This window comes from Perognathus longimembris, chromosome 23, assembly GCF_023159225.1.
Source record: "Perognathus longimembris pacificus isolate PPM17 chromosome 23, ASM2315922v1, whole genome shotgun sequence".
In the NCBI taxonomy this organism is placed as follows: Eukaryota; Metazoa; Chordata; class Mammalia; order Rodentia; family Heteromyidae; genus Perognathus; species Perognathus longimembris.
Window position 1 is genome coordinate 20,188,358 of NC_063183.1, and position 16,342 is coordinate 20,204,699.

Below are 16,342 nucleotides of genomic sequence, written 5' to 3' on the forward strand. Positions count from 1 at the left end.
GGACATGGGAGGATTTTTTTTTTTTTTTTTTTTTTTTGGCCAGTCCTGGGGCTTGGACTCAGGGCCTGAGCACTGTCTCTGGCTTCTTTTTGCACAAGGCTGGCACTCGGCCACTTGAGCCACAGCGCCACTTCTGGCCATTTTCTGTATATGTAGTGCTGGGGAATTGAACCCAGGGCCTCATGTATATGAGGCAAGCACTCTTGCCACTAGGCCATATCCCCAGCCCATGGGAGAAATTTTGATCTTTCTTCCTATTGCTACTGACTGGCTTCACGATAGACCCGAGATTCCTGGGTAGGCTCAAAATAAGACCCAATTTCAATAGACAAAGAAATATTTCCTTTAAAACCACCCACTGTGCCAAGGAGGCAGAGTGCTTCATCTAGTAATCAAGACTGCAATACTGCTCCCTTCAGGCCACTCCTGGAACTCCACAAGACTCTGGGCCCCAGGATCTGACCTCCTCATATTTGCGGTCGGCATCTTCAGCAATGTGCTTTGCCTCTTTGAGCTGGATCTCCTGAATTTCCATTTTTTCTTCATCTTTTTGGGCTCGACTTTCAATGACCTTCATGCCTCTGGAGAGAAAGACAAAACAGGAAAACCAAGATGTAGAGCTGACCTCCTTAACTCATTGTGTACTGCTGTGCCCGGGCGAGGCTTAGTGAGGATGGCAGATCAGAACAGAGCACAGAGCCACTTCCATGTTCTGAATCATGAAGCAGGACTCCTCTCATTGTGAATGCAATCATACACTTTGGGTAAGGGCAAAACCTAATGTTAAAGGTACAATGTCAGAAACCTATTTGAATCTAGGAAGCAAGGAAACAAGAAAAGCCATCTGGGTTTATTAAATATAAAAGAATTGTTTCCCCTTTCTGAGGTAGAGCACTGCTTGAAAGCAGATCCACACTAAGACACGAACACAGGAAATTTTATCTTTATATATCTCTTCCACAGAAAAGAAACTAAGTTCTAAGCTGGGCACCAGTGGTTCATCCTGTAATCCTAGGACTGAAGCCAGCCAGCCCAGGAAAAGTCCATGAAACTCAGCTTCAATTAACCACACACCACACCACATCACCACCCCCCCCCCCCCCCGCCACATGCTAGAAGTAGAGCTGTGGCTCAAGTGGTAGAGCCTTGAGCACAAAAGCTAAGGAACAGTGCGCCCAGGCCTGAAATCAAGCCTCAGGACTGGCACAAAAAAAGAAAAAGGAAGAAACTGTAAGTTCTGTCTGTAATAGAATTTTCTCTAAACAGGAATGTGGAGACACAGGGCTGACACTGTTTCTTTGCTGATGTGCATAGTAGGGTCCTGTGGCACAATCTTACATATCAAAAAGTATTAACTGATCTGGTATTTTACAGATTTATGGAATAACATAATGGGACTGACAGATCGGAATTTTAAGAAAACAATAGCACTCTTTTTCTTTTCCTTTTTTTTTTTTTTGTTTTTTGATAAAAGTGCTAGAGACCCAGGTTCTAGTCTTGGCTCAGCCACAAGTATGCAGTGAGCCTTTGGAGAGGCGATGTCAATTTCTGAGGCCTAGTTTTTCTCCTTTATAAAACCAGGGATTGGAGTAGAAGGATCTCCCAAGTCCTTTCCCGGCAGTGCCTAATAACTAACTGGCTGCCAGGTTCACTGGCTGGTTTGTTTCAGGAAGATGTCAGCCGCAACACCACCATACGTACACACTTCAGGTTCCTGAAGCACACTAAGAAGCAGGAAATAGGGAGCTCAACCCCTGCCCAGGGCACAGCACAGGCAGGTTCACCTGCAGTGTTTTAGCCTCACCCAGCTATGCCATCCCTCAGCTGGCAGAATGCTCATGGGAGTCTTGCCTGGGGTGTGTCTATGCAATGTGGTAAACACATTACTTTGAGTTGGTCAGCCTTCCAGAACACGTTGGCTGGTCTAGATGGGAACCAGTTTTCCCTTACTGCAATGAGCCAGGTAGAGGCAGGTGGATTGCACCTGCATGTACACATGTGTCTTATGTGTACTGAGTACGAGGTGCTATGTTTTGTTTTTACAGATCCTTTATTTTCCACCTATTTGACGAGTGTATGTCTAAGCTTCCTTGATGTGTGTGTGTCTGTGTGCACGCACATGCATGTGCCAGTACTGGGCCTGGGCTTTATCCCTTAGCTTTTTCACTCAAGGCTGACAACTATACACTTGAGCCACACAATTCCACTTCCAGCTTTTTTGGTGAATAAGTGGACATAGGAATCTCTTGGACTTTTCTTGCCTAGGCTGGCTTCAAACTGGGATCCTTGTATCTCAGCCTTCTGAGTAGGAATAAGCCACTGGCACCTGGCTCTGGCACTGGCACCTGGTGCATTTTTTAAATTACAAAGCCTGTGTGGTTAGGGGGTGAGGAAAGGAGGAGGAGGAGTCTCTATCCCTTGAATTCCTTGTATTCCAGAATTGCATGTCTGTCTCCCTCATTGGTGCTGTGAGGATGACAAGAAGATCTTTCACCTTTTTTTTTTTTTTTTTTTTGGCCAGTCCTGGGCCTTGGACTCAGGGCCTGAGCACTGTCCCTGGCTTCTTCCCGCTCAAGGCTAGCACTCTGCCACTTGAGCCACAGCGCCGCTTCTGGCCGTTTTTTTTTTTTTTTTTCTGTGTATGTGGTGCTGGGGAATCGAACCTAGGGCCTCGTGTATCCGAGGCAGGCACTCTTGCCACTAGGCTATATCCCCAGCCGATCTTTCACCTTTTTACAATCTAATCATGCCTTTACATACAGAAGGTGTCTTTTTTTCTTTTTTCTTTGGGGGGGGGCAGTCCTGGAGCTTGGACTCAGGGCCTGAGCACTGTCCCTGGCTTCTTTTTGCTCAAGGCTAGCACTCGGCCACTTGAGCCACAGCGCCCCTTCTGGTCATTTTCTATATATGTGGTACTGAGGAATTGAACCTAGGGCTTCATGTATACGAGGCAAGCACTCTTGCCACTAGGCCATATTCCCAGCCCAGAAGGTGTCTTAAGTAGGGAATGTAAAGTCCCCGGGACCAAAGGCCTTGTGCATGCTACGCAAGCATGCTGCCACTGAGCTACACCCACCACCCTCCAAGGACCATAAAATTTTAAACCTCATAATGCAGAGAAGCCCCAGAGCTCATCCCCCGAGGAGGAAAGGCTGTGCTACAGGGGCTGGATGAAGCCTTCTCACCTCTCGCTCTCATCTGCTGCCTTCTCGGCCTCCTCCAGCTTCTGCAGAGCTGTTGCCAGACGCTCCTGAGCACGATCCAGCTCCTCCTCAACCAGCTGGATGCGTCTGTTCAGAGAAGCCACGTCGGCCTCAGCCTAGGCAGAGAGTGAAAGGCATGTCAGTGCTGGAGAGAAAGTTTTGAGGGTGGTACCTTCAGGAAGTGGCAGGGACTGTTTCAGACAGGAAGTCTGGGCCTGGTGGTGAGCTAGCTATCTTTAAGTGCATTATGAGCCCTGGCTAACTCTGGAGTTCTGAGATATGTGCATAAGATGATTTACAGAGTGAGCATCATACTTGGATAAGCACAAATGTAGATGCACAATTCTCGTCAGACAAATGGACAAGCAATAAACACTCCCAGAGATTTCTCCCACAGATTTCCTGGCTTTCTTTGGATGCTGGGGAACAGTTTTATCACTGCCCCACAATTACTGGGGGGGAGGGGGGCGGTGTGCAGAGACAACAGAATGTCCCAAGCTCAGGTATATGAGCCGTTAAGCAGTATGGTCAGTAACTAGAATCAGGAATTTCATTTGACTCTTTCTCTGAGCTGCTTTCTCTTTTCTTTTTGCTTTGTTCAGAGACTGAGACTGGAACTCAGTACCTGATGCATTTGCTCATTGGCTAACTAGCATTCTACCAACTGAGCCATGCTTCCAACCCTGAGCCACCTTCTCAAAGGAGCCTTAGCATGCAATGATTTCAAAACTACTTACCTTATGGAGATCAGCAGTCTAGAACCCGCCCCCACCTCACCTCATCTCTTCCATAACCCTTTAGAATCACTAGTCACACTGGAACAAGGTCAAAATAAAATCTGCAGGTGTTTTGGACCTCAGCCTACTGGAATTTCTAGCAAGTCAAAGTAGCTACAAGAAAAAGAATCAAAGTACTAAGGAGAAAATAACATGGATACAATGTTTTCTTTTCCTACTTGGATGATACCTTTGAATTACAATGTTTCTTTCTTGAAGATACAATGTTTCTTTTTTGGGCTACAATAATGACAACTATCCTAAACACTTGTTACTGTGTTTCTGAGATCACTTGCAGCATCCTGATAATGGCCATTTAAAGACTACAGGAAGCCTGAAGCTAGTGGCTGACACCTGCAATCCTAAAAACATGGGAAGGGCCAGGTTTTGGGCCAGCCTGGACAAAAAAAGTTCATGACCCCTGCCCTCCCCATCTCAATAGAAAAAGCTAGGTATGGTGTCCTACACCAGATACTGTCATCTCAGATACTGTGGGAAGTATAAATAGGAGGATCATAGAACAGGCTTTGATGTGTGTGTGTGTGTGGGGGGACCATAACAAAAGCAAAGATACCTTATCTCAAAAGTAATCAGGGGCTGGGGATATAGCCTAGTGGCAAGAGTGCCTGCCTCGGATACACGAGGCCCTAGGTTCGATTCCCCAGCACCACATATACAGAAAACGGCCAGAAGCGGCGCTGTGGCTCAAGTGGCAGAGTGCTAGCCTTGAGCAAAAAAGAAGCCAGGGACAGTGCTCAGGCCCTGAGTCCAAGGCCCGAGACTGGCCAAAAAAAAAAAAAAAAAAAAAGTAATCAGAACATATTGTCTTGTTTGTTCATTTATCTGTCTTTGGGGGACATAACGGGGGGAACAGAAATGGAGGGACAAAGGGTGAATGAATGTAGCAGTGGTACTCACTAGACACTATGCTGAAAATGAACTATATAACTTGTTGGTGAGGATGGGAGAGGAAAACTGGGAGAGTGAAGAAAGGGGTGACATTTTCCAAAAAGAAATGTACTCATTACCTGACTTATGAAACAGTAACATCTCTGTACGTGACCTTTATAATAACAATTAAAAAAGAAAAGGAGGAGAGAGTAATCAGAACAAAAAAAGACTGGAGTCATGGCTCAGCAGTAGAGTCCCTGACTAGCAGCTGCAAAACTCAAAAGTCAAACCCCAACACTACAAAATGAACACCACCACATGCGGCTGCTGTTACCATCACTACCATTACATGAAGAAGATCAGGAACTAGTCGGGTACTATTTGCTCCTGCTCATTCTTTGTGTGTGTATGTGTGTGTGAGAGAGAGTCCTGGACGTGGGCGATGTCCCTGAATATTATTTGCTCAAGGCTAGTGTTCTGCTACTTGAGCCACAGCTCCACTTCTGGCTTTTTTGGTGTCTCAACAGACTTTCCTGCCTAGGCTGGTTTCAAACTGCAATCCTCAGATCTCAGCCTCCTACGTAGCTAAGATTATAGACATGAGGCACTGGTATCTGCCCTCCCCGCACCCCTTCATTGTGAGGTGGTTTGTCCAGGGTTCTGGGCTCCTAAGTCCCCATGCTAAATTCTCTCCATACATCTCTTGTCTTTACTGCACTGTCAGCTCTTACAACTAGGAAAGACATTCTCTGCAGAGCATGGGTTCAGTAAGTGAAACAGGTATTTAGCTTCTCCAGCTCATGGTGAAGTCAAATGTATATACTGTGTCATGGCCTCCAGTCAAAGGAATTCCTGAACACTTGGCTAGATTGGTAGAATTTTTTTTTTTTTTTTTTTTTTTTTTTTTTTTTTTGCCAGTCCTGGGCCTTGGACTCAGGGCCTGAGCACTGTCCCTGGCTTCCTTTTGCTCAAGGATAGCACTCTGCCACTTGAGCCACAGCGCCACTTCTGGCCGTTTTCTGTATATGTGGTGCTGGGGAATCGAACCCAGGGCCTCATGTATACAAGGCAAGCTCTCTTGCCACTAGGCCATATCCCCAGCCCCAGATTGGTAGAATTTTAAATGCTGAGCCTCACCTGGGGAAGAGGTAAATAGGCATGTGCAACCAAGATGAAAGACTGGATACATTCAAAGACACTTTCATCTCAACGAAAATGACCACAGAGTCAAGGCTAGTGGAGGCAGGGAGCAGTGCCAGTGTGCAGTGAGCTGCAGAGAGGCACCCACCCAGTCAGCCCTCAGCGCAGGAGGTAACCGCACCTGGCGAGGGGTGACTTGGTAGGTGACAGCTGGTGTCCCTTTGTTTTCTCTGAAGGGTGAGGGTAGCAGGGATGACAAGTTAAAAAATCATTCTTCATATAGGTAAAAAAAAAAAACATGTTGGAAGGATGTATACATTATAGGTGTATTTTGGGGTCTGGTTAGATTGCTTCATTTTTGTGTGGAAATCTATTCCTTTTGTGGAGGGGAAAGGGATGGGGGTGGAGGGGAGTTGGGGGTGAAGGATGGAAATGATCCAATGATCTTGAAAGGTGAAACCAAAATGGCCACCAAAAAAAAAAGTCTCTGTTAGGAGCCCCAAACATGTGCTCAAAACCTTTTTCTCTAAAAGCAAAAACCCTTCCATGTTTCAGATGCTGCAGCCTATCACAGATCTGAACAAGATTTTCACAACACTTCTGTAGCCAGCAAAGTTCCATGCTTTGCTTTAGATCTGGGCCCAAACCTCAAGGACTTTGTACTCATAGAGGGACAGCTGTTTAGGCTCTGGGGAAATAACTTTCTGAATGGGTGACAGCTAGGTTTCATTCCCCAACTCCTCATACAGCTGAAGCCCCAGGGAGGAAGGCAACGGCACCCAGTATTCCTTCCTGCCTCTGCATACAAGATCATGCTACTTGAAAGTCCCTCCTCAATCACTCTGTGCTCCCTCTTACTTGGCTAGCTCATTCAACACTAAGGCTTCTGTCCTCCAAGGATACCATTCAACACTGGGAATCACACACACACACACACACCCTCCCAGATCTCCCTCATAGGGATTCTGATTCAAGAAGTCAGGAGAAGGAGGCAGGGCAGGAACCTCCACTATAAATAAGCAAACCTTCTCCTCTGTTCCTCCCTCCCCTAAGCTGTCACATCCTATCCTAGAGGAAAAGCCCAGGTCTACTAAATCAAGGGGGGGGGGGAGTGGGGGGACTCATCCAGAGTACTAAACCAATTCAGGTTATCCATCACCAATGCAAGAAATCCAAGTGCCCTAACTCCTGGGGTGCTGCTCTGTTCTCCCCTCCCTCCAGTTGGCCTCATGCAAGCCTCGGGATGGATTCTTAAGTCCCCACTCCAACCCCAACCGTTGTCACATCTGACAGCAGAGTGGGAAGTTCTCCACTGCCACCCCCCATCCCAATTCCTCAAGAGGGACCCATAGGGAAAGATCCTGACCAAGACCAGGACAGTTACCTCAAGCTTCAAATCAGCTGTTAGAAAACTCATCTCAGTCCTTGCATTATTAATAAGACTGTAAAATGGAAAGCTAACCTAAGGGGCAAGAGTACCTAATCTATAACCTAATGGGTAGTACGTAGCTAATTTAAGGACATGAAACATCTGTTTTCTGATCCAGAGGTTTTAGAGCAGGCCAGGGAGTGGAGAGTTGCTTAGGATCTTCCTACAAACTCCTCCTGGGGAGGTCCTGGGTTCTGGCTACAGGCTCTATAACACTGGTCTAACAGGAAATTTCACCAGTTCCTTACAATTGAATATAAGTTAAATGTCACAACTAGGGTCCATTCTCTTTTTACCCCCCACTCCAGTTATTACAGGCTGTGTTCTGAAGACCTGCAGCCCTCCCATTGACAGGCTCTGGTTTCTGGTGTTCTGGTCATCACAGCACTTGGGTGGGTGTTAAGGATCTGCTGCTGCCTCTGTCAGAACCAGCCCACAGCCACACATCACCTGTCATTTAAAAGCGGGACCTAAGACTGCAAGGCTTTGGGGGAGGGTCAAGATCCCTGGATGCAAATTACTTCTAAGCATGTAAATCACCCTTAGTGAACTGGTTAGCTTTCTTTTCAAAGTGGCCCATGTGTCCACACTGCCAGCAGAGTCTTTCCCACTGGGATGCTAGTTTCTTTTTATTTCAAAAGTGCCATTGTGTCCCAGCACAGAATGTGAGCTGCTCAGGAAGAGCCTGCTGCCATAGACAATGTCTTCCTGAAAATGGCTGGTTAAGAACACCCTGCCTACCCTCCCACAGGTACTAGCTACCTACATGTAGAGGTCGAGGGCAAGCTCTCCCTCCATGCCCACCTCTCTCCTCACCCCCAAATAGGAAACTGGCTACCTACTCAAAAAACAAGGTACTTTCAACACCATTTCTCCCAATGAGAAATACAGAAATCTGAGTGTGCCCATCTCTATACGGCAAAAATGTTGTGCCATGTCAGTTCTGAAAGAAACTTTACAAGGCCTGCCCATTTTCATTAACTCCAGATGTTTTAGCCAGTATAGAACACAGATTAGTATTATAGGCTTTTCAAAGTCCTGCCCGGAGCAGAATGGAGCATGAGATGACCAAAGGTCAGATCCTTTTAGTTTATGTAAACTGGAAGTTGTAAGAGAAGGTTTCACCCAACATTCTACGTAAGACCAAGTGACTACGGCCAAGCTAAACTCCTGCCCTTATATGGTAAGGAAAAGGGGAAAAAAAAGCCAACCACGGGTGACATTGGAGGGGCACTCCCAGAGAGAGCAGATAAACACAACCTCCTCCATCTGTGATCTGTGCCAGAGCCTGTAATTGATGAGGAATATTTGCATAATGAGGGAGGGCAGACATGAACAGGGTATTGTGGCCCATGCCTTGCCATGCCGACCAGGGAAAGCGGAAATTCACAGTACAGTACACACCCCGGGTACAGCCGCTCTGGAAGCTTGTACTAGTGCAGGCACACATGCCTAGTCCCAGTTTCCTGGTCTCAGATATATTTACCAGCTCCAAAAGAGGGAAAAGGAAAGGTTGGGGAAAAACAATCTTGAAAAATGGTTATTTCCATGATTTCATAAGGTTACTAATTAAGAACTTACTGGCTGTAACTGTAAAGACTCCTCACTTGCTGGGTCTACCCAGAAAGGAGGGAAGAGGACTAGCTTTTTCTTGCCATAAGAAAAAAAAGACAAAAAAAAAAACCCAACAACAAACAAAACCCTTATGGCCCTAAGACCTACAGTTAGCCATTACATCAAGCAAAGTAGTCTTATTCCAGGACTGTGAGGGCCCACACACCTTGGAAAAACAAACCAGGAGGAAATAAAGGCTAGCTAAGGTAAGTGCTGGCTTAACAGGGCCAATTAATGACAGCCCTGTTTGAATGGCTGAGTAGCTGAACTCAGGCCAACTCTCCAATTTTTTTTTTTTTGCAGGGTTTCATGGCTTTCTTACTCAATGTCAATCTTCACTGCCAAAAGAAACAGTTAGGGCTAGCTTAACTCACAGCTAAGAACACTACCTAAAAGTAGCTACATGGAATTCCCACTTCAGAAGTTAGGAACACTTCAACTTGAAATTCTCCTTTCAATGGTCTTACCCAGTATTCAAGCTCTGCCCACATGGATGAATTTCAATACCAAGACTTGAAGAAACATAAGAACTTGTTTAAACCACTTTGGACATAAAGCCTTGCAAAGAATGAAAATCTTGAGCTTAGCCAACTGGTTCAGGAGTTGTGGCTTCAAAAATGACACACAAAGTATAAGGCAAACATGAGAAAAAGGAAGCCTTCATAAAATGTGGTCTTGTGTGTCTAACATCACTCACCAGGGTTAGGCTACCCTTTACAGGATCATACATTCCTGTTCTCTGAAGGGAGTTCTCGCCCTCCATCACAAACATCAAAAACCATGGAGCATTCCAAATGTTCAGTCTGTCAACTTCCCTCGCCGTTCAAATCCCAAGAAAAAACCAAATTGTTAAAAGCAGCCAGGTTCCAGTGGCTCATGCCTGTAATAATTCCTTGCTACTCAGAAGGCTGAGATCTGAGGATCAGGAGTTCAAAGCTAGCCCAAGCAGAAAAAGCACACCGGACTCTTATCTCCAATTAACCAGCAAAAAAAAAAAAAAAAAAAAAAAAAGCCAGAAGTGGAGCTGGCTCAGGAGGAGAATGTCAGCCTTGAGCGAAAAAGCTAAGGGATAGAGTGCTGGCCCTGAGTTCAAGCCCTAGCAATGGCATAAAAAAAAAAAAAAAAGTTAAAAGCATTCAACAGAAAGTATTCCATGTAGTGAAGGGAGCTGGCCATTTTGCCATTTTGAAAAGCCTTTGCTGGATGAAGAACTGCAGAGAAGGAATGCTGGGTGGGGCAGCTTTAATAACAGGTCTATGGACACTCCATTACCTCTGTGGCACCCAGCTCCACAGAGAACCTCCTTAGCCAGCAGGTAGGTACCATTGTGGTTCACTTTTTTTTTTTTTTTGCCAGTCCTGGAGCTTGAACTAGCACTCTATCACTAAGCCACACTCCTACCCTGGTTCATATTTTATAGTTAGGGAGCCCAGGCACAAATAGGTTAGCCACAGTCCTCAGGAGAGGAGTCAAGATTCAAATCCTGCCAGTCTAGGTTCAGAGTTCTTGATCTTAGTCATGTTCTATCAGCTCTAGTGGTTCAAGGAAAATTGCCAGCCAGGCACAGAGGAAATAGGAATAGGAATAAACTTACTAGCTAAGCCAAGTTCAGAGACATTGGGCTATGCGGGGAGCTTTTGGTGGCTTGTTCTCTAGAAAACTGCCTTTTGTCTGATTTCCTTATTACTGTATTTTATCTGAAATGTCCTGGTTGCTTCTGTTTTATACAAAATACGTCTTAAGTTTCTGAGGCGAGCCATAGAAGCCAATACAAACACTTAACCAGGCTCCAGTCACTTCAGAATAGCCCAGTGTATACTAAACACAGCTGGACACCCAATTATCTTGCCGGTCAAAATTCCCAAGGTGTATTTTGAGTATCGATTTAAAACACATGCACTCAGAAAATAAAATCAACACATCCGCAATATCTAAACTCCCTCTGGAATCCTGTTCCTGGCTCGCTGGATATGTTTGCCTGAGAAGAGAGGAAGCCAGGTATTACATTCAACAAGGAGGACGGAAGCTCGGCAGGAGAATACACCCAAGAGCTCCTGACATTTGTCCAACTTCTCTCCCCCCCCCACCCAACTCGGTAACAAAGGAACAGCTATTTGTAGACAACCTGGTTAAAGACCCCGGGTTAAGAAAGGTACAGGTAAAAGTTGGCTCTCCTATCAGAACCCGGGGCCCTCCGTCTAAGTCGCCAGGGATGGTGGGGTGGGGGTCCAGTATTTCCCCAGGCTCCAATGCCTCACCCAATAGTCTACAGTGCACCCACTATTCATCTAAAGGGCACATTCCAAGGATCTGAGGGAGCGGAGGGGGGAAACCAATGCCGACGACCCCAGGAATGGAGGCCCTCCCCACTTTCCAGAACCTTCCTAAACCCACTCAGAGCTTTGACTTGGGACCAGCAGTTACAGAGCAAAAGAAAGGCCGCGGGGTGGTGGGGGGGGGGGGCGGGAGGGCGGGCTGGGCTCCTCCCCGGAGCTGGGTGCCAGCTGGCCCAGGTGCGCCAGGTGCAGCGCGGGGGGCGCGGAGGAAGGGAGGGAGGGATGGGGGGGGGGTAGGGTCCTGAGGTGGGGGTTCCTGAGGGGAGGGGGGGAGGTGTCCCTTACGGTCTCCCTCAGCTTCCGCTCGTGGTCCAGCTCGCGCTGCAGGGTGCCCGCGCGCTCCTCGGCGGCGTCCGCCTGCTCCTGCAGGCTGCGGATCTTCCTCCTCACCGCCTCCAGCGAGCTGCTCCCCGCCATGGCGAGGGCGGCGGCGGCGGGAAGAGAGAGCCGCCTGCTACACCCCAAGCAACCGCCAAGCACTGGTGCGGTCCCAGCTCAGCCCAGCCCCGGCCTGGCCCGGCCCCGCCCAGGACGGCGGCGGCGGCGGCGGCGGCGGCGCCCCGGCAGCCCTGAAGCAGCCCGGAAGTCACGGCCTGAGCGGGGTGAGGGGGGTGGGGGGCGGAGGGGATGGCGCCGACGAACCGCGGGCGGGAGCGCGAGCGCGGGGGCGGGGCCAAGCCGGCGGGAGGGGCGGGGCCTGGCGGACCCCGGGAGCTAGCGGGGCTCGCGGCCGGCGCACTGCGCATGCCCCAGGCTGCGGAGGGGGCGCGCGCGTCCCGCCTTCCCCGGTGCAGGGGGTGTGGGGGGGAGGAGGAGGAGGAGGAGGAGGAGAGGGTCATCTGGTCAGTTTGCGGGCTGGTCTCCCGCGCCCCCTTGGGGCCTCGGGTCGTGGATCTGGCTGCCTAAGGCGATGGCGATTCCTGCTGGCCTCGGGGACGCCCAGATTCCCACGCCCAGGAAGGGAGGGAGACTGGAGGGGCTTAGCGGCCTGAAAGTACCCTAAGCAAACCGTTTCTGGCTGTTAACCCCAGAACACAAGATCCTAAGCACAGCACCCCCCCAAAAAAATCCGTACCCCCACTATCTTAAGACAGTGAAAAACACGAATCTACAAAGCATAGCGCTCTTGCTCTAAATGCAGTCTTAAGTCCTGATGGCTGTGTGACTTTGGGCACAATAACTTGACTTCTCTGGGCTTCCTCTGTAAAAGTGATGGTAATTAATATAAGTCTATCCACAGGGCTTTTTATGAGAACCATGTAATAATATAAAGCACTTTTCACAATGCCTTGTGTTCAGTCAAGATCTCAAACGATACCTATAATTAATACATGGATACTGCTTTAAGAGTTGGGCTGGGAACCATAAACAGTTTTACAGTCTTCGGGCCACCCAAGCATCTGCTCTAGGACAAGCCCGAGATCTTCAGGAATCCCACAGATGTGAGCTGTTCTGGGATGCCATTAAAAGGTTCCCCGAAAAGGGCACCAGAGCCCTAGGAGAGGGGGAAAAAAAAACAACCTGGTTCCCAAACAATGGGTGGAAGCACTACTTTGATTCCCTCCTTGGACTGTGTTTTAAAATGCCCTTCCACATCTCAAGGAATTTTTTTTTTTTTACCCCCTGCCTTCGATTAAAAACAAAACCATCAAACACCTCTGCTAACCTTCTCTCCCCAAAGCCTCAATGGCAAGTCTTGGCTTTTCAGATTTTTCTGTTGAGTCCCGCACAGCTGAGGCCTCCCAGCAAGGGCCCCTCACATCCAGCAGGGGGAGCCTCCAGCTTTGTTTCTAGGCAATTGGTCTGGTCCTGCCTGGCCAGAGCCCACAACCCCTGGGCTTCCAACATTGGGGACAGGGTAGTTGGTAACCTCTAGAGGCAATCAAGGAAGCTCGCTACTGGCTCCTTGCAAAATGCTCCTAGCAGCCAACGAGTGACTTAATGTCCTGCTTTTCAAACACCTGAGGATGGCAGTTTCAGGTGAGTTCATTTTCTAACTGATGTCATTAGAGAAGAGTTTAGGACAGGTGTTTTCAGGCTTGACAGGCAGGTTGGACGCATCAGGGTATTTAAAAGATACTGCCACCTGGGTTCCATCCCCCCAGAGATTACAATTTAGTTGGCCTGGGCTGCAGCCTGAGTTTTAAAACCTCCCTAGTTGATTATGGTTTTGCTTATTTTGTGCCTGTGCTTGGGCTTGAACTCAGGGTCTTACACTCTTGTTTGGTTGGCTGTTTCACTCAAGGTCAGTACTTTACCACTTGAGTCACACATCTCCACTTTCTGATTTTTGCTAGTTAATTGGAGCTAAGATTCTCTGTGGCTGTCTTTGAACTGGGATCCTCAGATTTCACCTTCCCAAGTAGCTAGGGTTACAGGGGTGAGCTTGATTTTTACGTTTTGATAAGGTTGAGAATCACTAATTTAGGAGGTACAGCCCTACAGAAGCTAAAGAGTGACATCTTATAAATATATCAGATACATCACTATTATTGGGGAAGGGCTGGGGCCAAGGTAAATGAGTCACCTAATATGTCTTATTTGTAACATATATGTTTTATAGAACTTATATAAGACAACTTTCCATATATATGGAAACATATATATATATGAATCTTCTATATAAGACATTCACACACACATATACATAAGCTACTTCTCAAGTGATAACCTTTTAAGCTAGAAAAGAAAACCCACTTCTGGAATAGGATTTATAAAGTATTCTGATAAATCAGAAAAATAAAGGTTGTAGTAGTCATAATAGAAAACTGGAGATTTAGTAACTATCTCACCCTCAACACTCCAGGAAGTTGACTTCTCTCCTCCCTCTCTTTCTCTAGTGACATCTGTGTGTTCCTCCTTATGTCTTGACACTTTTTAACTGACTCTAAAAAGAACATTTCTTTGCAAACTTCTTCAACATCTCTATAATCTACAACCTAAAATGTCTTCAAAAGGGAAAATACTAACCAAAAGAAACACACACGCACTCAAACTCACCATATATAGGGACAGTTTGCCACAGGATAAAAGGCACCAAAATGGGACTCAAGCACCTCCCTCCCTTGATGACTCCACCCCCACAGCTGACTTTAAACTGCCCCTTTCCACTTCTAACCCCACTCCCCAGCTCTATGGCCCCTCCTTTCATGAAGACTTTTCAATAAAGATATGATAGCACTGCATAGTTACAATTATTTCCCCCACACACCCCCAAAAGGAGTAGTAGCATTTTTTTTTCCCCTCCCGGGGCCTTCACTCTTACTGAGCTCTTTTCAAATTCTCTGCATTCTTTTCCTTATAAGGAATATCTCCCCATGATCTAAGGAGCGGTTCTTTTGAAAAAGCTAAATAAACGTCCTGCTGGAGAATTTGGGGGAGAAGAGCACCCAGCCTCCCATGTATCAGACATCTGATTCACATTATACAAAGTGGACTTGGAGTTATGAGTGGTTTGGCTCTTTTTCCAAAGCCAAGTAGTTTACAATGCAAATATTTTAGCTACATTAGTACTTGACCAGCTAAGCTCCCTTTCCAGGAAATCTTGATTTTCACTGCAAATTTCTTTTTTCTTCAGATTCCAAGTAACCTTTATCTGGACCTCTCATTTACAGAACATACTGGCCCATGCACTATCTTCCTTTCACACTACCAAAAGCCTGTACTTATTTCAAAACCTAAGATCCTTTTGTAATTTGCATTTTACTCTTATAAAAAATTTCTGCAGTTGTACTGGGGTGTGTGGAGGGGTAGTGTTTAACTTCTGGACATAATTTTCTTTAGTGCTCATACATTCTTGAAATTGTTATCCACTTCCTAAGGAATTCTTTTCTAATTGGGCTTTTAGGCTTAATTAGCTTCTAGAATGGAATTCCACAGTGTGAAAAGAAGTCAGCCCTTTGGAAATCTAATCCTTGGCTTGACTTTCAGAGGCAAGCTCTATAGTTCCTATCTCAAAGGGCAAGGGAGAAAAAATGCTCTTGGAACTGTAGGCCCAGAAAGTATGTGGTGGTTGTCAGAGGGCTGACAGGTGGGGGTGGGGCAGGCAGGAGGGGCAGGGGTAGCTAGGGAGCTCACTATACCATATAAAGCACTGAGCTATATATAACTCCCTGCTTACTTTCTGGACCCAGTGTTCACAGACTGCAGACCCAAGCAAGTATCATCTTCCCAGGCAGATCTTAAGAACTATGGTGTCACCTGCTCACCTAAGTTTAGAATCCTCAGAACTCTGACTTGATCCACTACCCCAAATCAGGCTTAGCTACACACTTGGGGGGTGGCAAAAGGGAAGAGAGAAGGAAGTAAAACCAGGTATTCCCCTGTGACACACATCCTGAGTCAGGACACCTCAGGGAGTTCCTACAATGTCAATGTCCCCAATTCTTTTCTCCAGACTTCTCCCCCACCCACCTCCAAACCCAGAGAGGGAGTCAAGAAGAGACGAAGAGAGAAAAGAATGGATGAAATATAAATGATCATAAGCCACAGCAGTCAGAGGCGGCATTCAGTGCTCTGGGCCAGGGCCAGGCTGTGCTTGCAAGGTGTCCAGCGGGGAGGATGGGTCTCCCTCTGGGGACCCCCTTGCTTAGTGACCCCTAGCAATGGCCACTGCCGGGCAGGAAGGGGAGGCGGAGGCGGTGTGCGTAGCGTTGCACTTACATCAGTGGCCTTTTTCTCTGCCAGCTCCAGTTTCTCCTGGGCATCTTTGAGAGCCTCGGAGTATTTATCCAGTTCATCTTCAGTGCCCTTGAGTTTCTTTTGCAACGACACCAGCTCGTCTTCCAGCTGGGAGTTTGGCCGTGGAGTATGGGGTGCGGGAGGAGTGGGGGTGGGGGGGGTAGGGGGGGTGGGGGGGTGGAGGGAGTGCAGCAGGCAGCGTGATCCCGCCGGGCGCGGGGAGAGGGTGTGGATGCGCAGAGGGTAAGGACAGAGACAGTAGGAGAGAGATAG

At 47.4% G+C, this 16,342-nt stretch overlaps 1 protein-coding gene across 16 annotated transcripts in view; it reads right to left on the reverse strand.

Annotated features, from left to right (window-relative positions):
* Tpm1 (tropomyosin 1) overlaps positions 1-16,342 on the reverse strand; it is a 29,760-nt gene that overhangs the window by 11,945 nt on the left and 1,473 nt on the right. For 6 of the 16 annotated variants that reach the window (XM_048333201.1, XM_048333208.1, XM_048333200.1 and 3 more), the window contains 3 exons: positions 16,052-16,177; positions 3,186-3,319; positions 464-581 (listed from right to left, as the gene is read on the reverse strand). In XM_048333201.1, coding sequence (XP_048189158.1) covers positions 464-581; positions 3,186-3,319; positions 16,052-16,177 — 378 coding nt within the window. Of the gene's footprint in view, positions 1-463; positions 582-3,185; positions 3,320-11,674; positions 11,859-16,051; positions 16,178-16,342 lie in introns of those variants that run through there. The other 10 variants (XM_048333212.1, XM_048333210.1, XM_048333211.1 and 7 more) reach the window with 7 other exon arrangements.